Source organism: Macaca thibetana, chromosome 2, assembly GCF_024542745.1.
Source record: "Macaca thibetana thibetana isolate TM-01 chromosome 2, ASM2454274v1, whole genome shotgun sequence".
In the NCBI taxonomy this organism is placed as follows: domain Eukaryota; kingdom Metazoa; phylum Chordata; class Mammalia; order Primates; family Cercopithecidae; genus Macaca; species Macaca thibetana.
Window position 1 is genome coordinate 143212838 of NC_065579.1, and position 16477 is coordinate 143229314.

Sequence of the window (16477 nt, forward strand, 5' to 3'; positions counted from 1 at the left end):
TCTTCTTCCTTTTTTTTTTTTTTTTTTTTTTTTTTTTTTCTGTTTTTTTTTTTGAGATGGAGTCTCGCTAAGTTGCCCAGGCTGGAGTGCAGTGGCCGGATCTCAGCTCACTGCAAGCTCCGCCTCCCGGGTTTACGCCATTCTCCTGCCTCAGCCTCCCGAGTAGCTGGGACTACAGGCGCCCGCCACCTCGCCCGGCTAGTTTTTTTGTATTTTTTAGTAGAGATGGGGTTTCACCTGGTTAGCCAGGGTGGTCTCGATCTCCTGACTTCGTGATCCGCCCGTCTCGGCCTCCCAAAGTGCTGGGATTACAGGCTTGAGCCACCGCGCCCGGCCTCTTCTTCCTTTTCTTCTCCCTATTCTTTCTTTATTTACGTTTGGCTCTGCAGTGCATGTGTGTGATTATTGTCTTTTATTTTGGTAAAATATATGTAACATGAAGTTTACTTTTTTTTTTTTTCCTGATGGAGTCTTGCTCTGTTGCCCAGGCTGGAGTACAGTGGAGCGATCTTGGCTCACAGCAACCTCCACCTCCTGGGTTCAAGCAATTCTCATGACTCAGCCTCCCGAGTAGCTGGAATTATAGGTACATGCCACCACACTTGGCTAGTTTTTGTATTTTTAGTAGAGACGGGGTTTTACCATGTTGGCCAGGATGGCCTCGATCTCCTGACCTTGTGATCTGCCCACCTTGGCCTCCCAAAGTGCTGGAATTGCAGGCTGTGCCTGGCTGAAATTTACCATTTTAACCTTTTTAAGTGCACAGCTCAGTGGCATTATGGAAATTCACATTGCTGTGCAACCATTACCACTATCTATTTGCAGAACTTTTTCATTATCCTGAACAGAAACTCTGTTCCCATTAAGCAGAAACTCCTCCTGCTTCCCACCTCCAGTCCCTGGACCCACCATTCTACTTTCTGTCTCTGAATTTGATGACTGGAATCACACAGGATTTGTCCTTTGGTATCTGGCTTATTCACCTAGCATGGTGTCCTCAGGGTTCATCTGTGTTGCAGCGTGGGTCAGAATGCCCCTCCTGTTAAGGCTGATAGTGTTCCATTGTATGGAATATTTTGTTTATCCATCCATCCATTGATGGTCACTTGCGTTGATCCGTGTCACTCGAGTATATCATGAATAACAGTGTAGTGAACTTGGATGTGCCAATATTATTTTTTAAAAAATTACTTTCTGGGCCTCAGGTGGTCTCAGGCCCACTTATAAATTAAGGGTAGATTTTTGGACAGTTTCTAGGACCAGGCTGTCTTGCCTGCCTCTGCCTAGTGTGTGTCTGTGTGTCTGTGTGTGTGTCTGTGCTCAGTAAACTCCATGGCCACTGTGGGTGCCCACCCAGGTCTCTCACCTGGTGGTGCACGTGTCTCCCAGTGGCCACAGGTGCTGGCTGCTGATGGCTCACACCTGTGCCTTCTCCAGCCACCTGCCCTTTGCTGGCAGGTGTCACTTCCCCATGAGGTGCCTGGGAGGTCACTCTCCATGGTCTTTGGCCAGTGACTGACATGCCTCTGAGTGGGATGAGACCGGGGCGCCCCCCACACTGCATGGCTTCTCGTGGGTCTCTGGACTCCAGCTGAGATGCAGCCTTGCCCAGCTCCCCCTGGCTCTGCCTGCTTTCCTTTGCCCTTCTCCTGAGAGGTCTCCCCCGACAGACCATGCCCTCAAGCGTCCCTGCCTCGGACTCTGCTTCTGCGGTGCCCAGTCTAAGACAGGGTGCAGCTCACATATCCCTCTGAGCACTGTGGGTCTTGCATTACTGTGGGTGTTGGGTTGGACTCTGACGCAGCTGACCTACTGAGGCTGACTACACCATGTGGCTAGGGGTGGTCTCCTTGGAAGAGGGCGAGAACTCCCAGCATCTACCACATACAGAAGAGGAAGGTCCTAATCTAGGAAACCAAGCTATTCTGGAGGTGACCCTGGGGCGGGATGGTTGGAGGGGCAGGAGCTCCCACCTCATCCAGGCCTCTCTCCTCCTGGTGTGGTCAAGAGACGCTCCGGCCTTGGAGTGTTCAGGCTGGTAGAGATGACCCAGGGAGCCCAATGATGCCAGTGGGAAGGGAGTGTGGATCCCAATTAGTCCAGGGAAGCCCTGTTGCTGGGCCCCACAGCTTCATTGTCAGATGTCCTGACATTAGTTATCATCTTGAATTAATTATCAGGGGGGGGGGGGGGGGGGGGGGGGGGGGGGGGGGGGGGGGGGGGGGGGGGGGGGGGGGGGGGGGGGGGGGGGGGGGGGGGGGGGGGGGGGGGGGGGGGGGGGGGGGGGGGGGGGGGGGGGGGGGGGGGGGGGGGGGGGGGGGGGGGGGGGGGGGGGGGGGGGGGGGGGGGGGGGTGGATAATATTGGCAGCTAATTTAAAAAGCACCGTGTGGGCCCCACAAACGCATCTGTGTGTGGACAGGCTGGGGGTCTGGTTTGTGCCTGCTCTCTGCTTGGACTTGGGCCCGGGGGCAGCTGTGTGGGCGGAGCCAGTGGGCCAGGTGGTACTGATTCCGGGTTTCTTTGTCACTGTCTTGTCTGTGAGTGTGTTGTGTGTTTATTTCCCTGCTGTCATCCTCAGCTGTTTGCAAGTCCCAGTCTTTTGATATAGCTGCTTATTAGTTTTTAAAAGAGATCCCCTGCAAATATTTAAAAAATTTTAAAGCCATACCGGCACCAACCTGAGACTTCGTTCTTATCTATAGTTGCCTGATCAAATGGAGGTTGCCCAGTTAAGTTGGAATTTCAGATAAGTGACGGATGTATCCCAAATACTGTACAGGACATCTTTAAATGCTAGACAGTTTTCCAGCATTTCTCTGAAATGCCTGTGCACATCCCAGATCTGTATTTGCTGGATCTCATCAGAGCCAGAAGGGTCAGAACTGGAGGCGAGAAGACCTTTCCTTCCTGATCCAGTGTCGTATCCTGTGGCCTGTGTAGCCACTAAGGTGGGACCCCACTTTCCACAGTGGCGGCACTGGAGATGTCCCCCCCAGTTGGCCTTGACCTTCCATTGTCCTTGCCAGCCCAGAGAGGTTTAATCTGGGGCCTGCTGTGGATGAATGTGGAGGTTAATTTATCTAAGGAAGCAGTGTCGCTTTACTATAGGATGTGTGTGTGTTTTTGTGGTAGGTTGGGGCCCTTCCCTGGATAGCAGAGTGAAGAGCTTGTGGCCAGGTGAGAGAGGCAGCTGGGGCCTGAGCCACATCCTGAGGCACTTCTGCCTCTGATGTGCCAGAGCCCTCCCTCCCCATTCTGACTGCACCAGGTGCCTTGTGGGGACGGGGCAGGTCTCCAGGGGGCTCACACTGTGTGCTGAGTCACCTGTCCCTGCTGCACACTCCCTGGGGAAGACCCTGGCTGAATGTCTCCCCGCTCCCACACTGCCCTGTGCACGTTCAAGTGATGGCCCTGAGTACGTCACCCCAGGTGTGAACCCTGCTGCCACTTTAGAATACCCTGGTCCCCCAACCCACAGCAGGGATTTGATCAACAAAGACCAAAGCTGTGGTAGCCCCACCCACCGCTGGTCCTGTCTGGAGCCTGCTCTGTGTCTCCACTCCAGCGGCAAAGCCTTGCTCACAGTGCTGGATGCACTCCCAGATGCTAAGTGCTGAGTGCCACTTCATAGTAGCTTGACATCCTCATTGTCACCTAAATGCCCATTGTCGTTTTGGCTCTTCCTATGAAGAATGGGCTGCCAAATACAGAGGAATGGCTAGGCGCATTCCTCTGTATTTGTGATCCCAGCTTGTGATCACACGCTTGTGATCCCAGCACTCTGGGAGATGAGACAGGGCGATTGCTTGAGCCTAGGAGTTTGAGACTAGTCTGGGCGGCAGAGCAAGATCCTGTTTCCTGCCTATTTTTTAATGCCATGATTTATATTACACACATGATGATATGTAAAGCATTCATCTTTTAAAAATGCCAACAGTTGCCAACCCTCACCCCTCCTAGGGGTACAGCCTGAGGCCAGCCTGGACAGTGACTGGCCTGGTGTCCTCCACCTGCCAACCTTTCCGGTCCCCAGATGGCAGCCCGGTGACCACCAGGGCCATGTGGACCCGGTACAGCCTTCTCTGAGTCGCACACTGGGCGTCAGAAGCACAGGGTCATGGAGTGCATGTGCTGAATTCTCCCATGAGTACTACCTTGCAGAGAGGTTGCTCCAGGTGACACTTTGGCCGGTGGCATAAGAATGATAATAACACCACTCTGCTAGTGTTTGCCTTCCTGATGGGTGCAAGGGAGAGACTGCAGTGGTTTTACTTTGCATCTTGCTGGTTTCTGCGTCCCCACCCGGGAGGGCTGGCTTGCTGTAGTGTGACTGCCTGGCAGGCCACCACATTCTGTCCCAGGGGCTTTGTTTGCTGGCCGGGCTCTGACTGCTGGGACTGCCCCCCACTGGGAGGTCAGGCCTCCTTCCCCACCCCATCTCCAGGGGTTTCTCTTTTCAGGTTGGTGAGGGGTGGGGGCTGTCTGCAGAGGCTGGGGCTGTGAGTAAACTCAGTTGGAGCTCCCAGGAGGGGCATGTTTGATTCTGTGACCCTGCAGTGTAGAGACTGTGCCCTCCTACTTCTCTCTTGTACGAGTGTCCCCAGCCCTGCTTGCTTATTTCCGGTGATAGGGAGCTCCCTCCTGCCCAGCAGCCTGGTCTGTCCCTGCCCTGGAGGGAGCGTTCTCCACTTGAAGCTGACATCTGCCATCTCTTCCATGCCCCCACCTCCCGCCCCACACATACACGCTCCATTGGGAACAACTGTGGAGGTGTGAGGACAGTGGGGTCTGCTTTTCTCCCAGGTGAGCCACCCCACGTGGGCCACTCCCTCTCCACACATCCCAGATAGTCCTTTCCCCTCCTGAGTGGACAACCTTCAGGCAGCACCAGGGTACTCTGAGCTGCATGCATTTGGGGGGCCCAGACGACATGGGGAACCTGGGAGCTCACACCCCATGTGATATCTCAGGGTGGCCAGAGCTCTGTGGCTTGAAACAGGAGTTGGAAACCTGAATTTTTATGTGAACGTTTTCAATTTATGCATGCTGGTAACCAATTTAAAATGAGAAACCCACTATGTGGGCCAAACAAAATGGAGGGCAAGGGCCGTGCCTAGGGTTGCGCAGTAGATGTGGAGAATGTAGAGTCAGGCTTGGGCCTGATGTTCTTTATTATTGCCCTGGGCCTGGAGTGGGGAGATGGGCAAGCCTGAGGTTTGGGATTGCTTGAGCATGGACAGAATGTGATGCCGGGCACCCAGGAGGCCGAGGGGCCAGGCCACCCTGGGGGCTGTGCCAGTGAGCAGAGCAAGGGGACAGACTTGGTGGACCAGGTGGTGGGGCAGGGTGGGCTGGGCAGGAAGTTCCTCTGGAAGAAGTTCTAGGACAGCCCTGTGTCCTGTGGCCAGGGTACTGTCCTCTCAGGATGAAATGTTCATACCTAGGTGTGTGATGCACTGGAAGGCAGGAGGGCAGGGAGCTTGGGTCTCAGTTCACCAAAGATTTCCTTTTGTTTTGAGACGGGGTCTCTGTTGTCCAGGATGGAGTGCAGTGGCACGATCTCGACTCACTGTAAGCTCCACCTCTGGGGTTCAAGCAGTTCTTCTGCCTCAGCCTCCCGAGTTGCTGGGATTACAGGTGTGTGCCATCATGCCTAGCTAATTTTTATATTTCTGGTAGAGATTGGGTTCCACCATGTTGACCAGGTGTCGAACTCCTGACCTCAAGTGGTCCACCTGTCTTGGCCTCCCAAGTGCTGGGATTACAGGCGTGAGCCACCTCGCCTGGCCAAAGATTTTCTTTCCTAAAAGGCACTGTCAGCTGGCACGGTGGCTCATGCCTGTAATCCCAGCACTGTAGGAAGCTGAGGTGGGAGGATCACTTGAAGTCAAGAGTTCAAGACCAACCTGGGCAACACAGTGAGACCCCTGTTAAAGAAAAAAATTAGCTGGGTGTAGTGGCGTGTACCTGTAGTTCCACCTACTCAGAAGGCTGAGGTGGGAAGATGGCTTGAGCTCGGGAGGTTGAGGCTGCAATGAGCTATGATCACACAACTGTGCTCTAGCCTGGACAACAGAGTGAGACCCTGCCTCTAAAAACAAACACAGAAAGGAACTGTTGAGAGTGGACCTGAGGACCTCTCCCTTGCAGTCTGGAGGGCCCTTGCTTTTGCTGACTGGGATTAAAGGCCCTGATTCTCCCAGGGGCCCACTCCTAATGTCAGTGGCTTTACAGAGTCCTCCAGTCTCCTGAGGTGGCATCTCAGTGTGAGGGCAGGGGCGTCAGCCCTCAAGGCCCCAAAGGCTCTGTGGTACTCCCCTGGCCCTGAACCTGGTCTGGGCATGGGCTTCTATCTCCCCGCCCGTCCATGGACCTCCACCGCAGCCTTCCCTGCCTCAGTCACACAGCTCCCCCTTCCAGGCGCTCCTGGACTTCTCTCTTCTGTCCACTGCATCCTATCCATCAGCAAATCCTGTGGGTCCTACCTTCAGAATAGATCCCCTGTGCCACTGACTCCTGCTGTCTTCGCTCACTGCCCTGGGCGCTCTCACCTGCTCCCTGCTGGCTCCCCTGCAGTAGGCAGCTGGGTGGGTCCCTTGCACTGGAGAGTCCCAGGCTCTAGCACTTGCAGGCACACCCAGAGGCCCTCACAGCAGGCCGTAAGCCCATTGCTCCGCAGTTATCACCGTTGTGCTGGCATGGCTCAGCCCTAGCGGCCCTCTCTGTCCCTCACCTGCCTGCTGCTGATCTGGCCTCAACCCCTTGGCCCTGCCATTCCCTGCCTGACGCCCTCCTCAGAGAAGCCCTCCTCTTCCACCAGGCTGACGCAGGCTCCCCTGACACTGCCACGGACACTGCCGCGTCTCCTTGATTCCCTTCGTTTATTTCATCATGGGGCTCGTGCCTGCCTGGCGTTCAGTTCTCTACAGATCTGCTCTTGGGTTTATTATCTGCCCCTCCACCTCTGAGGGTGTCAGTGCTGGGAGGATGCTGGGAACCTGTCTTGCTGGCTGATAAACCCCCAGTTCCTAGAGGGGCTGGGCACAGAGGAGGTGTTCCTTCAGAGATGGGGCCAGCCTGGGGACCACTGCTGTGGCGATGAGCCCCATTGTCCCTCTGTCACTGCCCTGTGGGGCTGGGCTTTAGGCTGGGAGTCGGAGAAGGAGCTCTTGCCTGTGACTTTGGGGAGCAAGCTGTCTAGAAGAGGCAGGCATGGCCACTGGGTCACAAGTGGGGCTACAGGCACCAGGGACTTGGGCCAGGGTGGAGGAGGGAGGAGGCATGAGGATTGGTGAAAAGGTGGCATTTGAGTGGCTTGTGCAAGATGAGAGAAGAGATCCCTTGGGGAAGTTCAGGCCTAAGGGCCCGTGGGAGGGTCAGGTTGGGATGGCTCCTGTAGGGCCTTGAATGCCAGGCTTAGCTGGGAATCCAGACCTTTCCTTGCTGACCATGGGAAACTGGGGCAGGCTGTGGGGCCGTGGCACGTTGGGGCCAGCTGCCATCAGACCAGACTGGGTTCCCTGGGAAAGGGGAGGAGTGGAGTCAGGGTGGGCAGAGAGGTGGCGGGGCTGTTCCAGTGCAGACCGGAGGTGAGGCTGGAGCGGAGACAGGGCCTAGAGACGGAAGGAAGGATAGAGACCGTGGGGAGGGAGTGGAGATGGATTGCGGGGAGAATGGACATGACTGGGGGAGTTGGTGGGGTGTTAGGGACAGCAAGGCATCAGGATGCATTTGCCAGTGCTACTGGGGAGGGGGACAGGAGCATCCCCTGGGGCTAAGCCTGCAGTCCCGGGGGTCTCACAGGGGTGTTCCTGAGTCCTAGGGTCTGCGGGCTGGGGCTATAGTGGGGGTCTTGTTCTTGCCCAGCATTTCCCCACTGACCATATTTTCTGGCCAGCAGCTGTGGTGCGTGGCTGGGGACTGAGTCAGGGATCTGGGCAGGGATTGGTCGGGTGTGTGCATGGGACTGTGTGTGTGAGGCTGCCCAGGGTGTGTACTGGCACACGGGCATGCTGTGGGTGAGACAGTGTGTGTGTCTGCGTGGAGGGTTTTGGGGCATGTTGCTTAATGTGCCCTGGTGAGTGCGACCGAGTGGGTGTGGGGCTGTGCATGCGTGTGTGTGTGGGCATGAGGACTCACTCAGAGGGTCTGCCTCAGAATGCAGGTGAGGGTGGAGGGTTGAGTGGCCCAGCAAACACACGTGGGGCTGTCAGCAACTCCAGGTCAACACCTGTGGCAGCCAGTGACTGCACACTCATTTGTCTGTGATCTGCCCCACGTGTGGCAGAGCCTGTGTGTGGGGGGGAGGCAGTCCTTAGTGTGCTCCTGGGGATGAGGGCATGCGTGTGAGGTGGCTGAGGCTGGGCCCCCTGCCCATGTGTGTGCCGGTGTGCACTCTGTGTGCGCACACCCAGTACTGACAGGCTTCCTTTCCGATTCCCCCAGGGTCTTGCAGGAGAGGGGACCGTCCTGGGCTGGCCTGGACCATGGTGCTGCTCTGGGAGCCTGCAGGAGCCTGGCTTGCACTAGGCCTGGCCCTGGCCCTGGGCCCCAGCGTGGCCGCAGCTGCCCCTCGGCAGGACTGCACGGGCGTGGAGTGCCCGCCGCTGGAGAACTGCATTGAGGAGGCGCTGGAGCCGGGTGCCTGCTGCGCCACGTGTGTGCAGCAGGGCTGTGCCTGCGAGGGCTACCAGTACTACGACTGCCTGCAGGGTGGCTTCGTGCGCGGTCGCGTGCCTGCCGGTCAGTCCTATTTTGTGGACTTCGGCAGCACTGAATGCACCTGCCCACCAGGCGGCGGCAAGATCAGCTGCCAGTTCATGCTGTGCCCGGAGCTGCCGCCCAACTGCATCGAGGCTGTAGTGGTGGCTGACAGCTGCCCACAGTGTGGCCAGGTGGGCTGCATCCACGCGGGCCGCAAGTATGCAGCTGGCCACACTGTTCACCTGCCGCCCTGCCGGGCCTGCCACTGCCCTGACGCCGGCGGAGAGCTCATCTGCTACCAGCTCCCCGGTTGCCACGGGAACTTCTCAGATGCCGAGGAGGGTGACCCCGAGCGACACTACGAAGACCCCTACAGCTATGACCAGGAGGTGGCTGAGGTGGAAGCAGCAGCAGCCCTGGGGGGTGAGGTCCAGGCGGGTGCAGTCCAGGCAGGTGCAGGGGGCCCCCCAGCTGCTCTGGGAGGCGGGAGTCAGCCACTGTCCACCATCCAGGCACCCCCCTGGCCAGCTGCCCTCCCCAGGCCGACAGCAGCCGCTGCCCTGGGTCCCCCAGCTCCAGTGCAGGCCAAAGCTAGGAGAGTGACCGAGGACAGTGAGGAAGAAGAAGAGGAGGAGGAGGAGAGAGAGGAAATGGCTGTCACCGAGCAGCTGGCAGCAGGTGGCCACAGGGGGCTGGATGGGCTGCCCACTACAGCCCCAGCTGGACCCAGTCTTCCCATCCAGGAGGAGAGGGCAGAAGCCGGGGCAAGGCCCGAAGAGAACCTTATCCCGGATGCCCAAGCCACGTCCCGCAGCAGTGGGCTGGAGGGCATGACGCCTGCACCGGGCCCGGGCAAAGCCGCTCTCATCCCGACTCAGGCCATGCCTGGCTCTCCCAGGGACCCAGTCAAGCCCAGCCCCCACACCATCCTGTCCACACCACTGCCTGATGCAGCCTGGATCCCACCCACCCGGGAAGTGCCCAGGAAACCGCAGGTTCTGCCCCATTCCCACGTGGAGGAGGACATAGACCCCAACTCTGTCCATTCTGTCCCCAGAAGCAGCCCTGAAGGTAAGACCCTGTCCTGGTTACTTCAGGGCACTTTGTGTGGGAAGGGCAGCCTCGGGCTCTGGCCACTGCCCCAGGTCTCTGCCTGGGACTGGGCATGCTGGATCTGTGGGGCCAGGCCTAGGGCGGCCAGCCTAGGCCCTTGATGTGGGCAGGAGGCTGTGAGAGTGCACCTTCTCCCAGGCCCAGCTCTTGGGATGGGGTGGTGGGTGGGAGTGGGGTTCCTGTTGTGGGAGGTGCTGGGCCCTCTGGTAGGGCTGTGGTTGTGGTCAAGGGTCCAGAAGGTGCACATCTTCAGAGCTGGGCGCCCTGAGAAGGGTTCCTGCCTCAGCCCGGTAGGCCCCCGCGTGCCCTGGCAGGAAATGTGAAGGGCGGTCTCAGCTGCCCTGGTGGCTGGCCCGTGACCTAGGAGCCTAGCATGGCCACCTCTGCCAATTTTTCAACAAATGTCAGCCAGAAAGCTGAATTTTATGTGACGTCTTCCCATTTCTAAGTGTCTGCAACAAATTCTAACCTCATAAGTATGTGTTGTAGAAGGAAGTGAACTCGTGGACAGAGGCAAGGTGGGTGGGCCATTTGAGCAGGGCCGCTGGCCGTGCTGGGCCAGTGGAGTTGGTGGGGCCACACCAGCTGTACCCTCACTCCATGGAGGCCCCTCTCCAAGCTGGGCAGGCAGCTTCCCGTCAGTCCTTCCAGCAGCACCGAGTGCTTACAACCATGTACGCTGTTTCACCAGCGAGGCAACTGGGGTTTGCGGTGGTGCTGGAGGCTCAGGTCACACAACCAGTGAGCAGTGGTCCTGGAAGGCCCTGGAGCCTGACCGTATATCCTATATCCTCCAAGCCATGTGACACAGAGTTCAACACACTCTATTGGGCACATCAGAGCAGGCAGCCAGGACCAGGGCACCCAGGCTTCAGATGGGGACCGGCCCGAGGCTGTGCAGAGGCTGGTAGGCAGCCCAGGCCTCTTCCTGCCTGTCCATGCCTGCTCCCAGCAGGTCCTCCGTAGCCCAGCACAGTCAGACACCCCATTAGAAGACCCCATGGGCTGCAGTGAGGAGGGGAAGGGTCCGCTGAGCCTACCTAAGAGCCATCCTCAAAGGGCTCTGCTGCTAAACAGGGGCCACAGCCCCCATGAGGCTGACCCCTTCCTGCTCACTTTAGGAGCCTTGAACTTCTGCAGGGGATGATTCTGTCGCATCAGCTGGGGGCTTGCAGATCCGGAAACCTGGTCTAGCTTCCATGGGACCCTGGGGTGATGCTCCTAAGACCCCACCCATGTTTGAAACCCCTGCGGGCCCACACTGGAGAGGAGAGGCTTCAGGAGTCCTCTAGCAAACAGGTTAATCTGGGCAGATAACCCTGTGCTGCCACAGCCTGGGCAATCTGGGGGCTTCACAGACCCGTGGACATTGGAAAGGCCCAGCGTTCCCTCAGTGTGAGACGGGACAGCTCCGCACCTGGAGGGAGCGCCTCGAACACAAATCAGATCATGCCATCCTCTGCCCTATATGGCTCCCTCCTGCCCCTCCCCAGCCTCTTCTCACAACAGTCAGAGCTTCCTTTCAATCAAGTTCAATTCCCTCTGGCTACAGAGCCTTTACATGTGCTGTTTCCCCTGCCTGGAGCACCCCCTTCTCACCACTGCCTACTTAACCACCTCATCCTCCACATTGCAGCTCAAGTGGAAGCTCAAGGCTCCCTCCAGGGAGCCTTCCCTGACCCCCAGGAGGAGTCAGATCCCCTGAGTGAGGCTCACCACTTCACTCCTCAGCTCATATCACTGCTCAGAACATCACACCTCTGTGACTGCTGGGGTCCTTATCTCCCCGTCAAAGACCCAGGCTCCTCAAGGGCAGGGTCTCTGCTGGGTTTTGCCCAACCTGTACATTGAGCATCTGTCCGGCTCCTGTGCACATGCTGGGCACTCAAAAACCACTGTCAGAGGGTGGGCCGGGTGTGGTGGCTCACGCCTGTAATCCCAGCACTTTGGGAGGCCGAGGTGGGTGGATCACCTGAAGTCAGGAGTTCGAGACCAGCCTGGGCAACTTGGTGAAACCCCATCTCTACTAAAAATACAAAATTAGTCTGGCGTGGTGGCAGGCGCCTGCCATCCCATCTACTTGGGAGGCTGAAGCAGGAGAATCACCACCTGGAAGGCAGAGGTTGCATGAACCAAGATCGTGCCATTGCACTCCAGCCTAGGTGACAAGAGTGAAACTCAAAAACAAAAACAAAAACAAAACAAAAAAAGAAACAACTGTCAGAGGGTGAAGAGCTGAAGAAGGCAGAAGAGAAGCCTGCTTCCACCACTTTCTGCCCTTGTGTCCACAGGCGGTGGCCTGAGCTCCCTGTAGCCCACTCTCTACTCCTGTAAACTAAGAGGGCTGTTGTGAGGAGTACGGGGCTCGGTAATCACAGAGTGCTGAGCACGGTGCCTAACAGAGTCACAGTGTTGAGGGATGTCTGCAGTCGACAGCAGCAGTCATTTGAGTTTTAGCGTTTCCCTGTTAGCCAGAGCATCACGGCATTCAGATACTCCTGCCCTGCAGAACCTGCTTGTGTAAGGCCCCGAGGAAGGGGCCCCTTTCCTGCCGTGCATTCCTGGGGCCACAGGCTGTGCTGAGGCCTTCTGCAGGTCAGGGGCTTTCCCCAGCTGCTCTGGGAACCTCCAACCTCCTGAGGGCCGCCCTGCCCCAGGGTTCCTCCATGTGGTCCTCCATTGTGCCAGCCCTGCAGGAAAAGCCGCCCTCACAAAGCCCCTTGAGTGACAACAGACGTCAGACTCCTTCTCCCCAGCCCAGGGAGCTGGGCATGTGGCTTCCATTAGGCCACATCTGGACATGCTCAGAGGCAGGGACGTCCTGGCCGAGGCAGTCTGGATCCCTGGCAGGGCTCCAGCTCAAAGACAGGACCCCCAGCCCAGCCAGGCCTGGGGCACTGGCTGGAAACCCCTTCTCTAGGCCCCAGGGCTGCCATGGCAACGTGGCTGGAGGGGTCACTTCCGGCCCCATTACCTCTCTTTCTGCAGGGCCCAGGGCTGAGCAGGGCAAAGCCACCTCCCCAGCTTCTCCTCACCAAGGGCTCCTCCATCATTTAGATCCCTCAAGGCCTCCCCCAACAATAGCAGCCAGGGGCTCTAAGGCCCAAACCCCACTTAGTCCAGGAGGCTCAGCTGGGCAGCCCGATCCCCCACCTGCTGGGCTTCTGTCTCCCACCCCTCCCATGCTGCATACACATGGCTGTGACCAGGGATAAACCTGCCTGTGTACATCTCTGTAACGCCCTCCTCCCCCATTAGACCCTAAACGAGGGCGAGGTTGCGCCTGCCTTGCCCACTGTCGCAGCCTTGGCTCAGTGAGGGTGCTCTGTAAATATCTGTTGAAGATATCAGCGGGTGGACTGAGGACAGATGGTGACTAATCATCGTCACATTTCTAATTACTCAGCAAGTCCTCAGCTGAGCGTTGAACACGAATTAGCTCATTTAATCCTCAAAGCAGCCGCATGACGCAGGGACTTCCCTGCTGCTTACAGATGGAAAAACTGAGGCACAAAACCATAAGCCACATACTCAAATTCTGTGGGTTGTAGAGCCAGAGCCCATGAATTGGTGATGACGAGTGGGCTGTGGGTGGGCAGGAGGGTGAGAGATGGGGTGCGGGCATGGATGTTTATCCGGCCAGGCCTGAGCTTCTGGGTCCCCTTTGAAATCATCCTCTGCCACTGGGTCCTTAAACCTTCCATTCCCTGTGCACCAAAAGCTGCAGCTGCCTGTCCCTGCCCTAATTCTGGTCTCTGGGCTTTTGCATGTGCTGGGTCCCCTGCCAGATCAGCGGTCAGACAAGATAAGGGGGACTTAGTTGGCGGCCTGTCAGCCAGCAGGCCTCATCAAAGCCCATACCCAAATATCCATTTGAGAAAGCTCAGGGCAGAGGGGAAAACTGGGGCTCCTGAGAACAAAGCTGCTTTCCAGGATCCCACAGCCCAGACCAGAGAGGCCTTGGGCATTAAGAGGCAGGGTTGGGGGCTAGGGGTGGGGCTGCTTCTATTTCAGAAACCCTGGAAACTGCACTGTATGCACCACGCTCCTGAGCCTGGCTGCATGCCCTCCCTGGCACACGTGCACTTCATTACATACCCCACCTACAACATGCATGCTCCCCACCTCCCCCATCCCAGCCTGCCACCTCCCGCCTGTGACCTGGTGCTGCTAGCCACACCTCTTGGACTGTGCTCCACTGAGAATAGGGAGTGGAGCCTACCTCCCCAGCTTGGTGGGAGGATCAAATCACAGAAACAGGAGCCGGGCACCCAGGAGGTGCTTGGCGAGGGCGAGTTCTGTGCCCTGCCCACCGTAAGCAGGTTGGAAGCAGAGTTGGCAGGGGTGGCAGCCGGTGGGCCTGGAGGAGCCCACAGAGACCCCAGTTTCACCCTCGTTGCATGTGAATGGACTTTGCACGTGATCCATGCCCAGCAAGTGCTGTGCGAGGCCTTGAGAGATGGGAAAATGGGATCCAAGCTGGTTAAGAGCCTTGCCCAAGGCCACTGCTATGGGCAGCAGAATGAGTGGATGGGAACACTGCTGACACTCCAGAGCCCCTCATGCCCATCCTTCAGGAAGCCTTCCCAGATATCCCATAGGCATGTCTTCCTCACAGCCCCCAACCTGTGAACCAAGTCCATACTCGTTCATCTCTGCCTCCCCAGGGATGCCAGGACATGCTCACAGTTGACACCTAATGAAGGTTGTAGAGTAAATGATATGGGATTGAACAAGACACAGGCATCCAGCTGTGGGGACAGATCTCTAGAAACCTCAGAAGGGAGACAGGGAGAAAGTAGAGCTGGAGCTGCGGGAGGGGCTGAGCAAAGGCACAAAGATTCAGGAAGGCTTCCCAGAGGAGGTGCTGTCTGAGCTGGCCAGGAACAGGTGTAAGCAAATGCTTGGAACAGAGGGGAGATGGTTCGGGATGCTCAGAGGATGTCAGGAGAACTAGGGTGAGGAGGAATTACTGAGAGAAAGGGTGGTCAGGGGGATCCCCCCCGGTTTACTCATTTATCCACCCAATATTTGTAGAACTCCAACTGTGTGCAGAGCCTGCTAGAGGCCCTTGGGCTCTGCAGAGAATATGATAGGTATGGTCCCCACCCTCACCTCACAGTGCTGACATTCTGTTGGGGAAGAAAACAGTAAACAAGTCCATGGGAGTTACCTGCTGTAATGTCAGGTATTGCTAAGAGAAAGCAGGGTGAGGCCGTGTGTGGTGGCTCACACTTGTAATCCCAGCACTTTGGCAGGCCAAGGTAGGTGGATGGATCACCTGAGGTCAGGAGTTCAAGACCAGCCTGGCCAACATGGTGAAACCCCTGTCTCTACTAAAAATACAAAAATTAGCCAGCCAGGCGTGGTGGTAGGCGCCTGTAATCCCAGCTACTCAGGAGGCCGAGGCAGGAGAATCGCTTGAACCCAGGAGGCAGAGGTTGCAGTGAGCCGAGATTGTGCCACCATACTCCAACCTGGGCGACAGAGCGAGACTCTGTCTCAAAAAAAAAAAAAAAAAAGAAAAAAAATTAAAGCACGGTGAGAGGAAGGGTGGGTGGACAGGGGAGTCCTCCCTGGGGCGGTGACCTGAGCAGAGACCTGAAAGGAGGGGAGGAGCAAGCCACTTGGACACCTGGCAGAGGGAGCAGCGAGTGCAAAGGCCCCAGGGCAGGAAGGTGCCCGGACAGGAGGTCAGTGGAGCTGAGATAAGTGGCGGAGAGGAAGGGAGATAGAGGATCTGGGAGGTCACTGGGGCAGGCTGTCCAAGGCCTGTGGCCACCATGAGGACTTTGGCTTCTACTCTGAGTGAAGTGAGAGCTACAGCAGGGTGTTGAGCAGAGAGGAGTGACACTGGCCAACTTATGTGTTAACAGGATCCCTGGCTAGGAGGAGTGGCAGAGTTGGTACAGGGCCCTCACAAGGAGCTCCCGAAAGGGAACACATCCTCTCTTGTCAACACGGAGACCCAGAGCACAGCTGTGCCTAGAGGCTCTGTTGGAGAGGACGGGAGCAGGTGGCTGCCCTGGGTCCACAGAGCTCCGAGGCTGGACAGGTGCCCTGCATTTGCTGGGGGCCCCTCCAGGCCAGCTCCCCAGGTCTCGTTGCCACCAGCCCTGGCTGGCGGCTGGGTTCAGGCCCTCTGCTCAGGGGCATCTGTCAGAAGCAGAAAGTTTCACCCTGTGACAACCTGTAGATACTCCACGTGGACATCCCATTTCATGGAAGAGAAACTCTCATCTTGGGGCTGTGGCGGGGGGCCCCAGTCTCCCAGTGGAGGAGGAGGGCTTGTGGTTCCCATGGGGGACCTAGAGGTACAAGTGGGTCTGGGTGGCTGGTAGCTGGGGGCTCCCTGTGTTTGTCTGCCTGGGCAAAATGCGTGCATTTCACAGCTGGACCTAACCCATCTTGAGGGTCCGGGGCCAAGGCTAGGCCTGTGGTGGGTTTAATTTTTGAAACTAACTCTGTGGGTTTATGCAAATAAAACCACTTTATTGAGATATTATTTGCATGCCATAAAGTCCCTCTTTGAGGGATCAGAATCTAGTGGGTTTTAGTAGATTCGGAGTTGTGCAGACATCCCCAGAATCTAATCTCAGAGCATTGTCATCGCTCCAGAAAGACACCCACATCCTGTAGCAGTCACTTTCCATTCCCTC

At 57.2% G+C, this 16477-nt stretch overlaps 1 protein-coding gene across 3 annotated transcripts in view; it reads left to right on the forward strand.

Moving 5' to 3' along the window:
• FBLN2 (fibulin 2) overlaps positions 1–16477 on the forward strand; it is a 91432-nt gene that overhangs the window by 16985 nt on the left and 57970 nt on the right. For all 3 annotated transcript variants that reach the window (XM_050781580.1, XM_050781581.1, XM_050781582.1), the window contains exon 2: positions 8448–9776. In XM_050781580.1, coding sequence (XP_050637537.1) covers positions 8489–9776 — 1288 coding nt within the window. In that variant the 5' untranslated portion in view covers positions 8448–8488. The remainder of the gene's footprint in view (positions 1–8447; positions 9777–16477) is intronic.